Source organism: Giraffa tippelskirchi, chromosome 5 (assembly GCF_054371585.1).
Source record: "Giraffa tippelskirchi isolate mGirTip1 chromosome 5, T2T-mGirTip1v1.2.pri, whole genome shotgun sequence".
NCBI lineage: Eukaryota > Metazoa > Chordata > Mammalia > Artiodactyla > Giraffidae > Giraffa > Giraffa tippelskirchi.
This window is the reverse complement of record NC_137279.1, coordinates 109,996,256-110,012,071: the sequence shown is the minus strand read 5'-3', so window position 1 is coordinate 110,012,071 and position 15,816 is coordinate 109,996,256. Positions and strand designations below refer to the sequence as shown.

General features: G+C 34.5%; 1 protein-coding gene and 1 long non-coding RNA gene across 2 annotated transcripts in view; one reads left to right on the top strand and one right to left on the bottom strand.

The window, feature by feature from the left end:
* The window catches only part of CAPZA1 (capping actin protein of muscle Z-line subunit alpha 1), a 42,565-nt gene that overhangs the window by 14,821 nt on the left and 11,928 nt on the right, over window positions 1-15,816 (top strand). Inside the window, exons 2-4 of the mRNA XM_081493610.1 lie at window positions 8,135-8,198; window positions 10,180-10,231; window positions 11,426-11,489. Coding sequence (XP_081349736.1) covers window positions 8,135-8,198; window positions 10,180-10,231; window positions 11,426-11,489 — 180 coding nt within the window. The remainder of the gene's footprint in view (window positions 1-8,134; window positions 8,199-10,179; window positions 10,232-11,425; window positions 11,490-15,816) is intronic.
* Window positions 10,179-15,684, bottom strand: LOC145507303 (uncharacterized). Its single transcript, XR_014054760.1, has 2 exons — window positions 14,706-15,684; window positions 10,179-12,590 (listed from the first exon to the last, which is right to left on the bottom strand). It is a non-coding gene; the product is annotated as an uncharacterized LOC145507303 (long non-coding RNA).

Sequence of the window (15,816 nt, the reverse complement as noted above, 5' to 3'; positions counted from 1 at the left end):
GAACAAGGAACTTCTGAACCTGTTTCTTCATTTACAATGGAGATAATAGTCTCTTCCCTGCCTATTTTAACAAACTATTTTAAGATCAAAAGAGAGGTTATGAAAGAGTTTTGTAAACAATAAAATAGTATTCATTCATTTACATTCCTTGTATGTGCCAGGTTTTAGTCCTAGGTATACAGCAGTTAACAAACAACAAATTCTTATGCTCTATGCCAAGAGTTGGCAAATCTCACCCATTAACTGCTTTTTTAAGGCCTGCTAGGGAAAAAAAGTCAAAATAATATTTCATGATGTGAAAATTACATGAAATACAAATTGCAGTATCTAAAATAATGTTAGTTAACTCAGTAGGGGTAAACCTTTCACACTATAGATGTGTTTGTGTGTGTGTGTGTGTATATATATATATATATATATATATATATGTATATATTTCAAAAACATTCACATCATACCCTTTAATTATTTTATAGCTTACTTTGTCAGCTGTACCTCAGTTAAAAAAGTCTTATTGGAATACGGGCTCATTTAGTTTACAGTTGGGACAGAGATCATGTGGTCCACACAGCTCTGCAACATTTATTATCTGGCCCTTTAGCACTTTGCAGGCCTCTGCTCTACGCTCTTGGAATTCTTTTGGAACAATTCTTGAGCAATAACCATATGTTCAGTGGCAAGTTCTTTGAAGAAATTTAAAGCAAGTAAAGGGGCAAGAATTATGAAGGGTATGGAGGGTACAGTAGGTAATTTATAGAAGTCAGGAAGTCAGAGAAGGGTAGTTTAGTGGGTGATACTTGAACTTGAATGAAGAGGGAAGTGAACTCTGATAGAAAAGCATTTCTGGCAAAAGAAATAAAAATTTCAATAGCCCTAAGGTGGGAGTGTTGCTGTAGGTCTAGGAACTAAACAGAAGAATGAGAGGGGGTGAACCAAATTGTAAACGAGACCCATGGAGCACACTTTAGATTTTATAGTGATTATATGAATGTATCGTTACTACTTATATTACAGATATTCCTTCAAGGTGTTTTTATGGTATTGTTATATTGACAGAACAGCTCAACACTTCAAAGACTGTCAGATGTTTATCTGTTACTCTGTATGGTCATCTCATGTAGGGGGATTGGTTTAAGGACCCCCATAGATCACAAAATACAAGAATGCTCAAATTCTGTATGTGAAATGGTGTAGGATTTGTATATAACTTACATCCTGCCATATATTTTAAATCATCTCTAGATTACTTGTCTAATATAATATAAATACTGTGTAAATAGTTGCTAGTGTGTAGCAGATTCAAGCTTTGACTTTTGGAACTTTCTGGAATTTTTTTCCCCCAAATAGTTTCAATCCTTGTATGCAGAACCCACAAATACAGAGAATTGACTGTAATATGTCTGTTTTACTAACTCCCAGGAGTGAAAAAAGGGGGTCATTTGCCATGACAGTGATAGAACTCCATGTTGGCATCTAATGATAACTACATTTCTTTTAACTGCTCATTTAAAACTTCACCTTACCATAGCATATATATTTTCAAGTCTCCCCAGTTTAGTTTAAAAATTAGGAGATGTTTTGTTTTCTTTAATTGGACATTTTTCCTGTTCATGATATTCTCAGATAATTTTTTAAAAATTATTTATTGTATAGGAAATGTTGGCATGCCCCTTTTTTGCTTTTTAAAAAATTTTTTTTCATACAAATAATTTCTAGTGTACAATTTTTGAACATAGATATGAGCTTAAAATTGGAAGAAAAAAAGCTTTTGTAATACTACTGTCAGAGGTGGTCCCAGTTATGAGTTGGTAGCTATACATTTATGTAAATATATATACTTCAAAAAAAGATAGGAATGCAACATTTTGCAACCCTTTTCACTCAACAGGATGGTAAATAATCAACTCATGTTATCAACAGAACACTTCTCAAACGTTTTTGCTTTCAGAACTCATTTACACTCTTAGAAATCAAGTTGTTGTTCCCCCAGTTTTATTGAGATATAATTGACATACAGCACTATAAGTTTAAGGTGTACAGTGTATGATTTGACTCATACACATCATGACATGATTATTACAGTAAGTTTCGTGAATATCCATCATCTGATAGATACAAAAGTAAAGAAATAGTTTAAAAAAAAAAAGTCTGCCTATGATGAGAACTCTTAGAGGACCTATTCTCTTTAACAGTTTTCATATATAAAATACAGCAGTTAATTATATGTATTATCTTGTACATTACATCCCTAGTACTTACTTATCTTGTTAACAGGAAGCTTGTACCTTTTGACTATCGCTCCCCACCCCTAAATTCTTTTTCTATGAGTTTGTTTTTGAAGTATGATTGACCTATAACACTATGTTAGTTCCTGTTATACAGCATAGTGTTTTGATATTTCTATACATTTCAAAATAATTACCACAGTAAGTCTAGTTAAGGTATGTCACAAAGATGCTACATAGTTATTGACTATATTCCCCACACTGTACATTTCATATCAGTCACTTAATTTATTTTGCAACTAGAGATTGTACCTCTTAATTTCCCTTACTTATTTCTTTCCTCCACCCAACCCTCTCCCTTCTGGCAACTGCCTTTTTGTTCTCTGTCTCCATTACTTTGATTGTTTTTTAGATTCCACGTGTAAGTGAAATTATATAGTATTTGGCCTTTTTCTGACTTACTTCCCTTAGCATAATACCCTCTATGTCCATTCATGTTGCAAATGGCAAATTTTCATTTTTTTTTTTCCCAAGTAGTGTATCAATTTGGTTTATGTCTTATATGTTTGTTCAAAGTACCAGTGCTTTTTAATGACTTGAGCATTTGCTTTGTGGCATTTAGTCCTGGTAATTTTTTTTTTAATTGAAGGATAATTGCTTTACAGAATTTTGTTGTTTTCTGTCAAACCTCAACATGAATCAGCCATAGGTATACATATATCCCCTCCTTTTTGAACCTCCCTCCCATCTCCTGCCCCATCCCACCCCTCTAGGTTGATACAGAGCCCCTGTTTGAGTTTCCTGAGACATATAGCAAATTCCCGTTGGCTATTTTACATATGGTAATGTAAGTTTCCATGTTACTCTCTCCATACATCTCACCCTCTCCTCCCCTCTCCCCATATCCATAAGTCTAATATTCCATTGTGTTTATATGTGTACACACGTACTCCACATCACTTCTTTATCTATTCATTTAGATTAAATCCCATGGATGGAGAAGCCTGGTAGGGTGCAGTCCCTGGGCTTGTGAAGAGGCGGACACAACTGAGTGACTTCACTTTCACTTTTCACTTTCATGCATTAGAGAAGGAAATGGCAACCCACTCCAGTGTTCTTGCCTGGAGAATCCCAGGGATGGGGGAGCCTGGTGGGCTGCCGTCTGTGGGGTCTCACAGAGTTAGACATGACTGAAGTGACTTAGCAGCAGCAGATTACTTGCATATCTTGGCTGTTGTAAATAATTCTGGAGTGAATATAGAGGTGCGTTTGTCTTTTCTATTTAGTGTTTACATAGAAATTGATAGGATATTGGTTGTTTCTTCTTTTTTTTTTTTTTAGTTTGTTTTTAACTGCACCATGTGGCATGTCAGATCTTACTTACCTGACCAGGAATCAATTCCTGCCCCGTGCAGTGGAAACACAGAGTCCTAAACATTGGATCTCCAGAGAATTCCCCGAAATTGAATTTTTATTTATGTGGCTTCTGAGTATTGTGTGTACGTGCTCAGTCGCTTCAGTAGTGTCTGACTCTTTGCGACCCTATGGACTGTAGCCCACTGGCTCCTTTGTCCGAGGGATTCTCCAGGTGAGAAGACTGTAGTGGGTTGCCATGCCTCTCTCCAGGGGATCTTCCCGACCCAGGAATCCAAGCTGCATCTGCCACGTCTCCTGCATTGCAGGCAGATTTTTTACTACTGGGCCACTAGGAAAGCCCTTATATGTATTGTATTAGATATTAAAACTTAGTTTTTCAAACAACTCATTTTATCATAATGATAATAAAAATTTATTGCATTTTTTACATAAATGATTAGTATACATATGTATTTTTTAAAACCTTTATTTTTGAAAATGCAAAAAGAATCTGTGGGAAAAAATAATGTTGTTTTACATTATGCATATCTTTTAAATACCTCCATTCAGTTTGTCGAGCTATGTTGTCTTAGTTTGTACCTACTGTTCCCTCTGCATGGAATGCTCTCTTTGGTACCTACGTATCCTCCAATCCAGCTGAAACATCATTGCCTTTGAAAGTCACCCCAAGCCCTCCTGAAATACATATGTAGAGTTGACTGCATATCTTCCTTTGTGCTTCACTGTGCCTTTTAATGCTTGCTATATTACTATCTAGGTGACAGATCCCTTGAGGACAGTGTCTTACTCAGTATTTAATCTTTATTTACTGACTCTTCCTAGCTCTTCAGTAGATGTTTGTCGAATGGATAAACTGCTGCTTTTTTACATGCAGTGCCAGTTTCTCCATTATCCAAATCACTTTTTCAGTTATGGCATTTCCATCAAATTTTGTAACTTTTGAAAATTTGTAGGTAACTTCAGAAATATGAGTAATGTGAATTTTCAGTTTGGTAACTTCTACTTTTATGTATTCAAACATTAAAAGTAGTATGTAAAATATAGCTGTAGCTTTATTCTTTTAAGGGAAGTTGCTTTTGGGGTAGTATATGAATATATTTTTGAATTGCATGCACTTAATTTTTCTTGACTGAGGGGAGTTTCTTTATTATGTAAGTATTATGGGAAATGCACCTTGACAGAAAGACCATAGCTGCTCAACAGACTTACCACAAATAGGCTAAAAAATAGGTTTTCTTTTCAAAATAGGTTTGCTAATTTCTTAAATAAGTGATTGATAACAACATTTAACAAGTACAGTAATATTAAGTGCACTTGCAAAGCACATATACACAATTGGAAATCCATATTAGAACTGTTAATCCTGTATAGTGTAATTCTCATGAGTTGAGAAGCACTTCTTCCTTATTAGAAACTCTTATCTTTTTATTGTTGTTGCTTAGTTAATATAAGAGCTTTATGGAGTATTTCCTCTTAATCTCCACCAGTTTTCATCGCGGGGTATCTACAATTACCCTGCAACATCAGAGTTCTGAAACTACGTGCATAAGAATATCTTAAGGTGTTTGTGTATGGATTCCTCAACCCTGCTTCCAGATGGTCAATATACAAGTTTGTCTTCTAAGTCTTAAAGATACAGAGAGTTTTATCACTCAGAGAAGTTTTGTAGATCTCCTAACCTCTTTTAGGAGTTGGATTATTATGAGGAAATTCAGAACCAAAAAAAGTTAGCAAAGTTTCCAAAATCACAAATCTAGTTAGTTAGTGGACCAACAAATCCAGTAATTAGAATCAGGGGTTTCCATTCTGCCTTGCTGCACGAATCAGTCAGCCTTTCTTGCCAGAAAAGATAAGTTTAGTTATGGAGCAGCTTTTCTTTTACTCTTTTTAGAATAAGAGCAAAGTCATATAAGATCTTCCATATAAACCTAGGGATGCTAAAGTTGTAAACTATTTCCATCTTTTTCAAATTCTCAACCCCAGCTTTATTTTCCAAAGACTTTAGTGTCTTTTTTCTCTGCCTTAAGAATGGTTTGACTTTGGTGACTTTAATTTTATTTTAGTCAACAGAAACTTCAAGTTGTTTGAAGGAAATGGAAGAAATTAACAGAGCATGCCTAACTGGAAAGTAGAGCTCAGTTTATTATTAGATATACACGTTCCTCTTTGCCCCTTGTCAGTAAGTTGAATCAGCTTTATATTCATCATATGAGATATTAGGGCATTTTTAGTAGCCTCATAGTGTGTTAGAATTATATGAAAGACCCTTTGAGGTCAGTCCTATTTCATTGCTAACATCATTATTACACACACACTTAAACATGTATAAGTAACACTAAGTGATACTCCAGATTGTTGGGTGGTTTTCTTTCTATTACATAGGTTCTTACATTCCTTGTATTTCACGTTTTACTTGTTGAAAGATGAGAGGTTGATTTATATAGCAGATTAAATACATGGTTTTACCTTACCTTTTATGCCAAAACTTTTTAAATGAAAATGTAGGGAAAAAATGGAATGAGAAGAGACATAAATTATTAATAGTTTAAATTAGTAAGAGTGTCATCAGTGGACCAAAGTTTTGTTTTTGTTCTTTTTAGCAATTAAAAAAATAATAATACAGCGTTAATTTTTTATTCATATTATTTTTTAAATTTTGTTTATTTTATTTGGCTGTACTGGGTCTTCATTGCTACAAGCAGGATTTCTCTAATTGCAGTAAGCAGGGTAGGGGGCTACTCTCCAGTTGCAGTGTGCAGGCTTCACATTGCAGTGGCTTCTCTTAATGCAAGCCACAGACTCTAGGGCACAGGCTCAGTAGTTGTGGTGCATAGGCTTAGTTGCCCTGTGGCATGTGGAATCTTCCAGGACCAGGGATCGAACCCTTGTCCCCTACATTGGCAAGCAGATTCTTAACCACTAGACCACCAGAGAGGTCCTTAAGCAGTTCTTGATAAAAAGTGAAATGGTAGAAAAACATGAAAAAAATAAGATCAGAGGAAACCCAAAACAAATTGAAGAAGAAAACTGTTGTGGAAGTAGGGGCTTTTCTGGAGGACATCAATTTAAGGAGAAAGAAGGGAAGAACTGAGAACAACCTTGGAGTGGATTAGTTGTGGAATTGTTCTCTAAGGTTTCTGGACCACATGACTCCTCTCATTCCCATTTGGGCTAAGCTGCTGACCATAGCATTAGCCCTCAGAATATAGCATTGAGAATGAGGTTTGGGAGCATAGAGTCAGGGCAGTGCCCCAGGTAGCCTATGACCATAGGATGCTCACTCAGAAGATAATCTGCTCACCCATTCTCAGCAGCAAGTCTACTATTTCCCTCCCCTACAATCAAGGAGATCAACTACAGCTAAACAGAACAGGCAAACTAAAATAAATTCAAAGAGAAGCAACAGTACCATGAAAGAGAAGTACAAAAATCAACAATGTATCCAAATTCTTAGGAAACAGTCCATAGAACAAGACTTTAAAATAAGTATGGTTAATATCCTCAAGGAGACCCAAGAGATTATTGCATGCATGCACACACACACACACAAAATATAAGTCTTGGAAGTTAAAATAGAATTGAATAGCAAAATGGGCACAACTGAAGAGCATGCTAATGAGGTGAAAAATGCAGCCGAAGAATTCTCCCTACACAAGGCACAAAATGACAGAAAAGATAAAACATAGGAGAAAAAATTAGATATGCAGGTTAGATCCTAACATTTCAGCATCCATCTCTAATCAGGGTCCCAGTAACATATTGGCAGTAGTGGGCAGGAGAGAAGTTTAGAATGAATAATAGAATAAATATTTTCCACAGCATCCTTTAGGATGTTTAGTATAATGTTGAATGGTTTAGGTGACAAGAATCATCTTTGTCTTGCTTTTAAAATTAGTGACACTTCTTACGTTTCATCATTACTGAGTATGCTATAGAATTTTGGTAGATAACCCTTTATAAAGTTAAGTAAATATTCCTACTAAAAACTAGTATTCCTACTAAAAACTAGTAGTTTTGTTGTATTATGATATTTGAACGGGTATTGAATTTTGTTTTTTCCAGCATGAGATATGATCACAGGGTTTTGCTTCTTTAATTTGTAAGTTATATTGATTTATTAGTATTGAATCATCCTTGTATTGGGATAAATACCATAAACATAAATTGGTATAAAACCAATTTGCTAATGTTTTATTTAGTTTTGCTTAAGGGTTTATAAATGAAATAGGATTGTAGCTTTCTCTTTTTGTGACTATAGTATATTTTGACCAAAATTGATTTTTCAGCTTTTTAAAAAGAAAAATTCAGAAGTAAAGCAGCATGTATATCCCCAAATTAGAACAAATCTGTATGGATAATAAACACTTTGAGATGTCTTGTGAAAGGAGAATCTGAAGGCTGCTAACCAGTAAGATTTAAACAGGAAATTACATTTCAAGGGATGTGATAAAAATTTTGTTGTCTGTTAATTCCTTCCCATCTTATATGCTACTCTTCATAATTCTTTTACTGTAAATTTTATTTCTCTTTAGGTACGCATAGCTGCTAAATTTATCACTCATGCACCCCCAGGGGAATTCAATGAAGTGTTCAATGGTGAGTAAAGATGAGTACTTAGTTATTTCAGACCCTCTTTAATCACTTACAAGCACTTATTGAGTGTTTGCTATCTCTCTTAATCCTTACAACATTATAGCTATAGCTAAGGAAATCAAAATTCAAAGAGGTTAGAATAACTTATCCAATATCACCCTATCACCCAGCTGGTAAGTGTCAGAGCAGCGATTTAAACCCAGGTCTGCATCAAAAGCATGCTCTTAAGACCCCAATACATTGGGATACCTATCTTATGTGAGAAAAGATTTAAAGTAGTTCAGTATTGATAGAAACAATATTAAATTTCATAGTTTTATATCTATCATTATAAATCATAGCTTAAATCTCTTCAGTGCTTTTACTCAAGAAGTGCCATAGTTCAGGACACTTTTCAGAGCCATTGGGGCCGAACTGACTATATCCGGGAAGCTTGTTAAATGTACAGATTCCATTGTTGTCATCCTCCTAAGATTCATTAGATCTGTGTTGGAATGGGTAATCTGCTATATCAGGTCCTTCAGGTGATTCTGAGTCACAGCCAATTTGAGAACCACTGTTCCAATATATTTACAACCTTCCATACTATTTATTGTCTTCACACAGCTTACAGAATAAAAAATGTAAATGAGGCATTATAACTGTGTTAATGTCAATCATCATAATCCCATTTTAAGTTGTAAACTAATTCATCTTAAAATTCCCCTTAAGTAAAATCATAATCTTTGTGCATCTTGGTTCAGTTTAGCAAACATTTATTTTGAAATTCTACTTTTACATTAAAAGTTACCTCCTTAGTTAGGGGAACTGTATGATGTTCATTTGCACCTGCCTCAGAGCTCCACAAATTGTGAAACAATCAATAATCTCCACTGTTAAAATTAATGATGCAGAGGAAAAACAACTAAGAGAAATATAAATGTTATTTACAAGGAGTAAAATAACACAAAAAGTAAATCAAGACATTCTTCTTTATAGACTTGTTTTGAATATTTGAGCACTAACAAGGAAAACAAATGCAGCCTTTCTTTGCCTAGCCTGTCTTCCATATGGACCAAGTGTAAATTTTCAACAACAGAGCTTTTAGAAATTCTCCTGCAACTTGAACTTTATACAACTGATTAGCTCAGATAAATTCTTGATTTAAAAATTAGTGGCCTTTATAAAACAAGTACCTTGTTTTATTTCTGACAATTGAATGTACTTTGTAGGAATATCATGAGAATAATTGATACCAAAGCATTAGATTAAGAATTGGCAAGCTACTTATGACATGATGGCTGGTTTTTATTGGCATGCTACACATTGACCTCTGCCAGCCCCTTCTTTCAGAAGTTCTAAGAGTCAATTGCCTTTGCCTTATATCAGCTTTCTCTCTTGGCAGACTACAGTGCATGCGTTCGCAAAGAGTCAAATATGACTGAACAACTGAAAACACACACACACACACACACACTTGGAGTTAATTCTTGGTAGTTTCTTAGTAACAAGGATCCTCCTCTTCCAAAGGAAAAGTGACTGGACTCTTGACACACAGCTTTTTGAAAAGATTGTAGGCCCTGCATTAGATGCTCCGAGGAAAATATGTTCAGCAATTTCGCTGCCACTGACTGAATTGTGCCCAGTTCTTTTGGTCTGTTACAGAAAAGCCTACTATCTATTTTAAAAGGATTCTTTAGATGTAAATTATCAATCCTAACTTTAACTTTCTATAAACCATGTTTTTCATTTGCTGTATCAAACTCCTTGAGAATTTATTGTTGGATTATTATATCACAAATCTATGCAAATCTGTGAACATTATTAGCATCTGTTTGTGTATGTACATTTTTAGAATTTCAACATATATAGTATATCCATAACTAATCTTGCAAAGCCTGATTTGCTAGAAATCTAATCTAGAAATCTGCTAAAATTTCAATAGAAGGTTGCCTTCTATCGAACATTTGAATTTTAACATCTTTACCATTGTTTTTCTCCTCAGATGTCCGGCTACTACTTAATAATGATAATCTCCTCAGGGAAGGGGCGGCACAGTACGTATCTTTCTAAATCCACTTACTTGTTATTGTAATATTGGGTAAACTATGTTGATAATAAACTGGTACCCTGAAAACAGTTTAAAATACTTCAAAATAAAGCAGTTGTTTTATTTTGGGTGTTTTTTAGTTGTTTTTTCCCCCCTTGGAGAAAACATGTTCCCTCCAAACATTATTTCTTTAAAGTTTATTATGTATGGTCTTATTTTTATTTTTGCTCAGATATTTTTTCTCTGCTCAACAGAACTTAATGTTAGCTATTACATTTTCTTCTGTAGTTCTTTTTGTTCATGATGAATATTTTTTTATAACTGACAGTTGTAGAAAGATTAGCCTGGTACTGAGAAGTGATGATGTTTCTCACATTGCCAAGAATAGCAGATACTGAGAAAGTACCTTAATAGAGTTAACCAAAGAATAATTACAAGATTATTCTATCCAATCATTGATTTAGAATATCATTTTCATTTTGTCCTTGTCCTCAAAAACATTAAATTTATGGTTCATTGGTTGATTTTTCTTACCTGTTTTAAATTTTAAACACTATCTAGCTTTTAGGGCCTCCTGTTCTCTGGCTTTATCACTACTCTGCTTTACTCTTTAGTACAAAGTGCTCTTTCAGTTACTGTCTATCCACCTGGCCCACAATTCCTTCTTAAAAAGGAAACCAGAGTTGGATAATGACTGAGCAGAGGTGGGGTGGGGAGATGGAACAAGTGTTTTTTTTTTTATGCAGAAAAATAAATATTTGTTATAAAAGCATTTGGTGTGATATATAATTGGTTTAGATTTTAGCTGTAGAAAATATTTTAAGAACTGCTGCTTGGGAAATAATCTTCTGCCCTGTCCAATACTGTTTTTTGTTTTTTTTTTAATTCATTTTGGGACCAGATTCTGCAAACTTAAAATTTGCACAGAATCACTATAATTTTTATAATGAATGATACCCCAGTTACATACTCTCTTTCACTGTTCTGTGAACTACCTTCCCCCACCCCCTTATCCCCCGCTGTGCCACATGGCATGCAGGGTTGTAGTTCCCCAAGTGGGGAACGAAGCCATGCCCCCTGCAGTGGAAGCATGGAGTCCTAACCACTGGACTGCCGGGGAATTCCCTGAACTACCTTTTATACTTATTTATATATAATTCTTTTCTCTCCCTCTTCTTCCTTTAAAAAAAAAACAAAACAGTGCGTTTGCCCAGTATAACATGGATCAGTTCACGCCTGTGAAGATAGAAGGATATGAAGATCAGGTAATAGTTATTTCTGTTAGATAGACTGTGCCTGGAAGGTAGCAGAAATACTGTAAAACAGATGTCTGAAGATCAGATGCTGAGTAAATTCATGTCCTTAGCTTTTGTAAATATTCTATATCTTAGGAAATTCTTCCTCCCTCTGAAAATAGGAGTTTATTTGAAGAGAGAATTGTCCCTAACAAAAGAACAATGCAAGTAAAAGGAATTAAGTTTTACATAAGCTTTCCAGCTGTCCCTAATTCTCCTTGGTAAGAATAACAGAAGACATTATATTTAATAGGAGAACAAGGATTCCTGTTCAGATACAGGAACAAAGTAAATACATATCCCCCTTTTTTCCCACAGTTATTAACATTACATGACAGGGCTTTTCAGATTCATTAATGTACACTTCAAAGGTAGTGTGGCATCAAATAGCAGACGCCTTTTCACATTCTGAATCCCCTTTGAACCCACAAGTCCAAAGAATTACCTTAGGAAATAAGTAGATAAGTGTGTAAAAAAGATTATTTGAAGCGAGGTTTATGATAGTGAAAAATTGGGAGCAGTCTAAATGTCCAACATTAAATTAAATATCTGTAGGCCAAAATCCTATGTAACCATTAAAAACTGATAGAAATATTGAACTGGGAATATGTTTATGATATATTAAGGTAAAACATGAAGCAGCATATAGTGTTGTGCTAGTTTATTTTTTAAATATTTAAATGAACAGTTGTATTAGAATTTGCATCTTAAATTCTGTGAAAGGTACATCTTTATGTGCCCTTAAGAAAGTGAAAATACTGTCAATTAAATTATGACAGTTTTAAGATGCTGTCACAATATGATGCATCCCATTTTATGAGGTGTTAAATCATGAGGGGAATGTATGCATCTTAAGACTCAGAAATAAAGAAAGAAAAGAAGGTATTATATAGATGTGCATAGAAATTGAAATGTGGGAAAATACATACCAAAATGTTAACTCTCTATGTTGGGATCATAGGATTACTGTAATTTGTTTTGTTTGTTGTTTTTTATTTGTTTTGGTTTATATTTGTGCTTATCTTTTTCAATGAAAATAGATTAATTACAAATATAAAAGACAAGAAAATACTGTTTTTTTTTACTTTACAAGTATACAACTTTACAAACTTTTTACTTTACAAGTATAAAGACAAAAAAATGATAAATATTTCTTACAGTTGATATTGTATACTTTACTAATAATGGCAGAATTATTGAAATAATAAATAAGGTCTGTTTGCAGATACATGATATAAGAACATTCCCATATACATGTGGTAGCCAGCTTAAAAATGTAGTCAAAAAGAGATCACATTCTTAGCCACAACAACACATTACCTAGACATAAAAGGAAAATATGGAAACACATTTGAGTTAATAAAGTAGATGCCATCACTGAATATAATAGGAAATCAGCTGCAGTGAGTTAACTTAATAGAGACTTTTTGTCACGTAAGAAGTCCAGAGGTAATATTTAGGGATGTTATGGCAGCTCCCTCCTGGAGGAGGGCATGGCAACCCACTCCAGTATTCTTGCCTGAAGAATCCTATGGACAGAAGAGCCTGGTGGGCTATAGTCCATATGGTCGCACAGAGTTGGACATGACTGAAGCAACTTAGCATGCATGCAGGCACACATGGCAGCTCCATATCATCGGAGACCCAAGTTGCTTCTAGCTCTCTATTGTGCCATCCTTATGTATGGTTTTCATTATTGTGCTCTCAAGATAGCTGATCCATCTCTGCGCTCTGAATGCAGGTTCCAGAAAGGAAGAAGGAGGAAGGTGCAAGAGGTGCTATTGGCTGTTCCAGAAGCAACTTCCACTGATAAATTATTGCCAGAATGCATATCACTTTATCATTTTGAGAAGTGTTGTCTTGTTAGTTGGACACATTGCCTTGAAAAACCTTTAAGGTTCTGTTAGTAAGGAAAAGGGAGAAGAATAAATATTGGATAGAAACTAGCAAGAGTCTGTCATACAGTTTATATATACCTACCCCCACACATTTTAATCAGAGAAATAAATGGAAAATTAAATAGACTTATATGCCACATTTCGGAAAAAATATAAATAATATGGAAAGTTTATCTGAATAAGAAATATAAATAATATGGGAAGCTTTTTCAAATAGATTCCATACAATTCCTATGAAAATTGTAATAGACCATACAGGATTGTTCTAATCAAGAACAACAACGAAGGTGGATTAATGCCAGCAAACATAAAGACATAAAGAAATGATAGTAGAGCCTTAATCTAAGTACTGTAAAACAGAAAAGGAAATAATTGATTAAATGTGTAAGATTAACCTTAACTTTGATTTCCAAAGCCAGCTGTATACCTAGATTAATTCCAAATGTAGTTTAAAGGTTAACTAATTTTTTTTTTAATATTTATTTATTTATTTTTGGCTGTGATGGGTCGTCATTGCTGTGCTAGGGCTTTCTCTAGTTGCAGCAAGTGGGGGCTACTGTCCTGTTGCAGTGTGCAGGCTTCTTGTTGTGGTCGCTTCTCTTGTTTTGGAGCACAGGCTCTAGGCACTTGGGCTTCAGTAGTTGTGGCACACGGGCTTAGTTACCCTGAGGCATGTGGGACCTTCCTGGACCAGAGATCGAATCAGTGTCCCCTGCATTGCAAGGCAGATTCTCAACCACTAGACCACTAGGGAACCCTAAAGGTTAACTAATTTTTAAACATAAAAATTTAGTAGGAAATGACAAGAGATTCATAACTTGAGTAATGATGAAATATTTAAAAAGTTATAAAAGAAAGTATTTTTAACTTCTACAAAATAAAAAGGTTTTAAAATAAAATTTAAAAGGAAGAAAATACATATCTTAAACATAATAAAAAGGTTATTCAAGTACCCTAGGATGATGTCAAGAGTTCAGTAGGAAAAAAAAAAGTTCAGTAGATAAATGAGCAACAAATATGAACCAGCTGAACTCAACTGGAAAATACAAAGCACACTTTAAAAGTGTTAGATCACCTACTAATAGTAATTAAGGAAGTACAAATTAAAATTTTAATGTGAATGTGTTTGCCTTTGAGTTACAAAAGTTGTAAAATTATAATGAGAAAGCTTTATGAAAGTAAAGTGAAAGTGAAAGTGAAGTCGCTCAGTCGTGTCCGACTCTTTGCGACCCCATGGACTGTAGCCTACCAGGCTCCTCCCTCCATGGGATTCTCCAGGCAAGAATACTGGAGTGGGTTGCCATTTGAAGACCAAGGAAATTGTTTTACGTATGGTTCCTTCCGTCATTATAAACAAGGTTTTTTAAAGATATACTGGTGATAAGGATAGAAATCTCAAGAATAGGAATTCTTTTCAAATAATTTTCTTTTTTTAAAAGAGACTTTATTTTTAAATAGTAACTGTGTCAGAAGACAAATGTAAGTTAGGGGGAAATATGTGGAATTCAAAACCCAGGCAAAAGGATAATCTCCCTATAGTTCAACTAGAAAAAGACAAAGACTCAGTAGAAAAGTGGGCAAGCGTTAGGTACGAATAGTTCACCAAAGTGGAAATACAAAAGACTTCTTTTTTTAAGGGGAAAAGAAATGCAGGTTAAGATGTCTACTGATGATGAGCTTGTAACTTGGTACAACATTCTATGATAGAGGGCAGTTTGTCAGTCTCTATCAAAATTATGAATGTGTTTACCCTTGACCCAGTTGTCCTATTTCAGGGAATTTATAGCACAGGTTTGCTTGGCACATGTACATAGCTTGTACATAAAAGGACATTTGTGGTAGTATTGTTCATAACAGCAAAAGATTAGAAACTACCCAAGCTATCCATTAATAGACTGGTTGAATAAATTTTTGTATACCTATACAATGGAATCATACATAGCTGTAACAAAAAACAAGGAAGTTCCATAAGCACTAATATGGAAAGATTGCCTAGATACATCAAATTTAAAAAGAGAAAGTACAGTATAGTATTCTAGTTTTTGTTTAAAAGAAAGGGGTAGAGAATTAGAATACATTTGTATTCATTAAAAAAGAAAAGAAACACTGAAAGAATCATCTAAATCAGAAATTGGCAAATTTTTTCTGTAAAGGATCAGAGAGTAAATATTTCAGCCATGTGGGAAAGAGTCAGCCTAGACTACTCAGCACTGCTGTTGCATCAGGAAAGCAGCCAATGACAAGACAAAAAAAAAAAAAAACAAGCAGGGCTGTATTCAACAAACTTTATTTACGAAAATAAATGGCACCTTATACATAGCTTGCCAAAGACAACTCTTGTCTAAATTAATAAAATCAGTTACCTTTGTGGGGAAGGAGGAATATGTTGGGAATTTGGT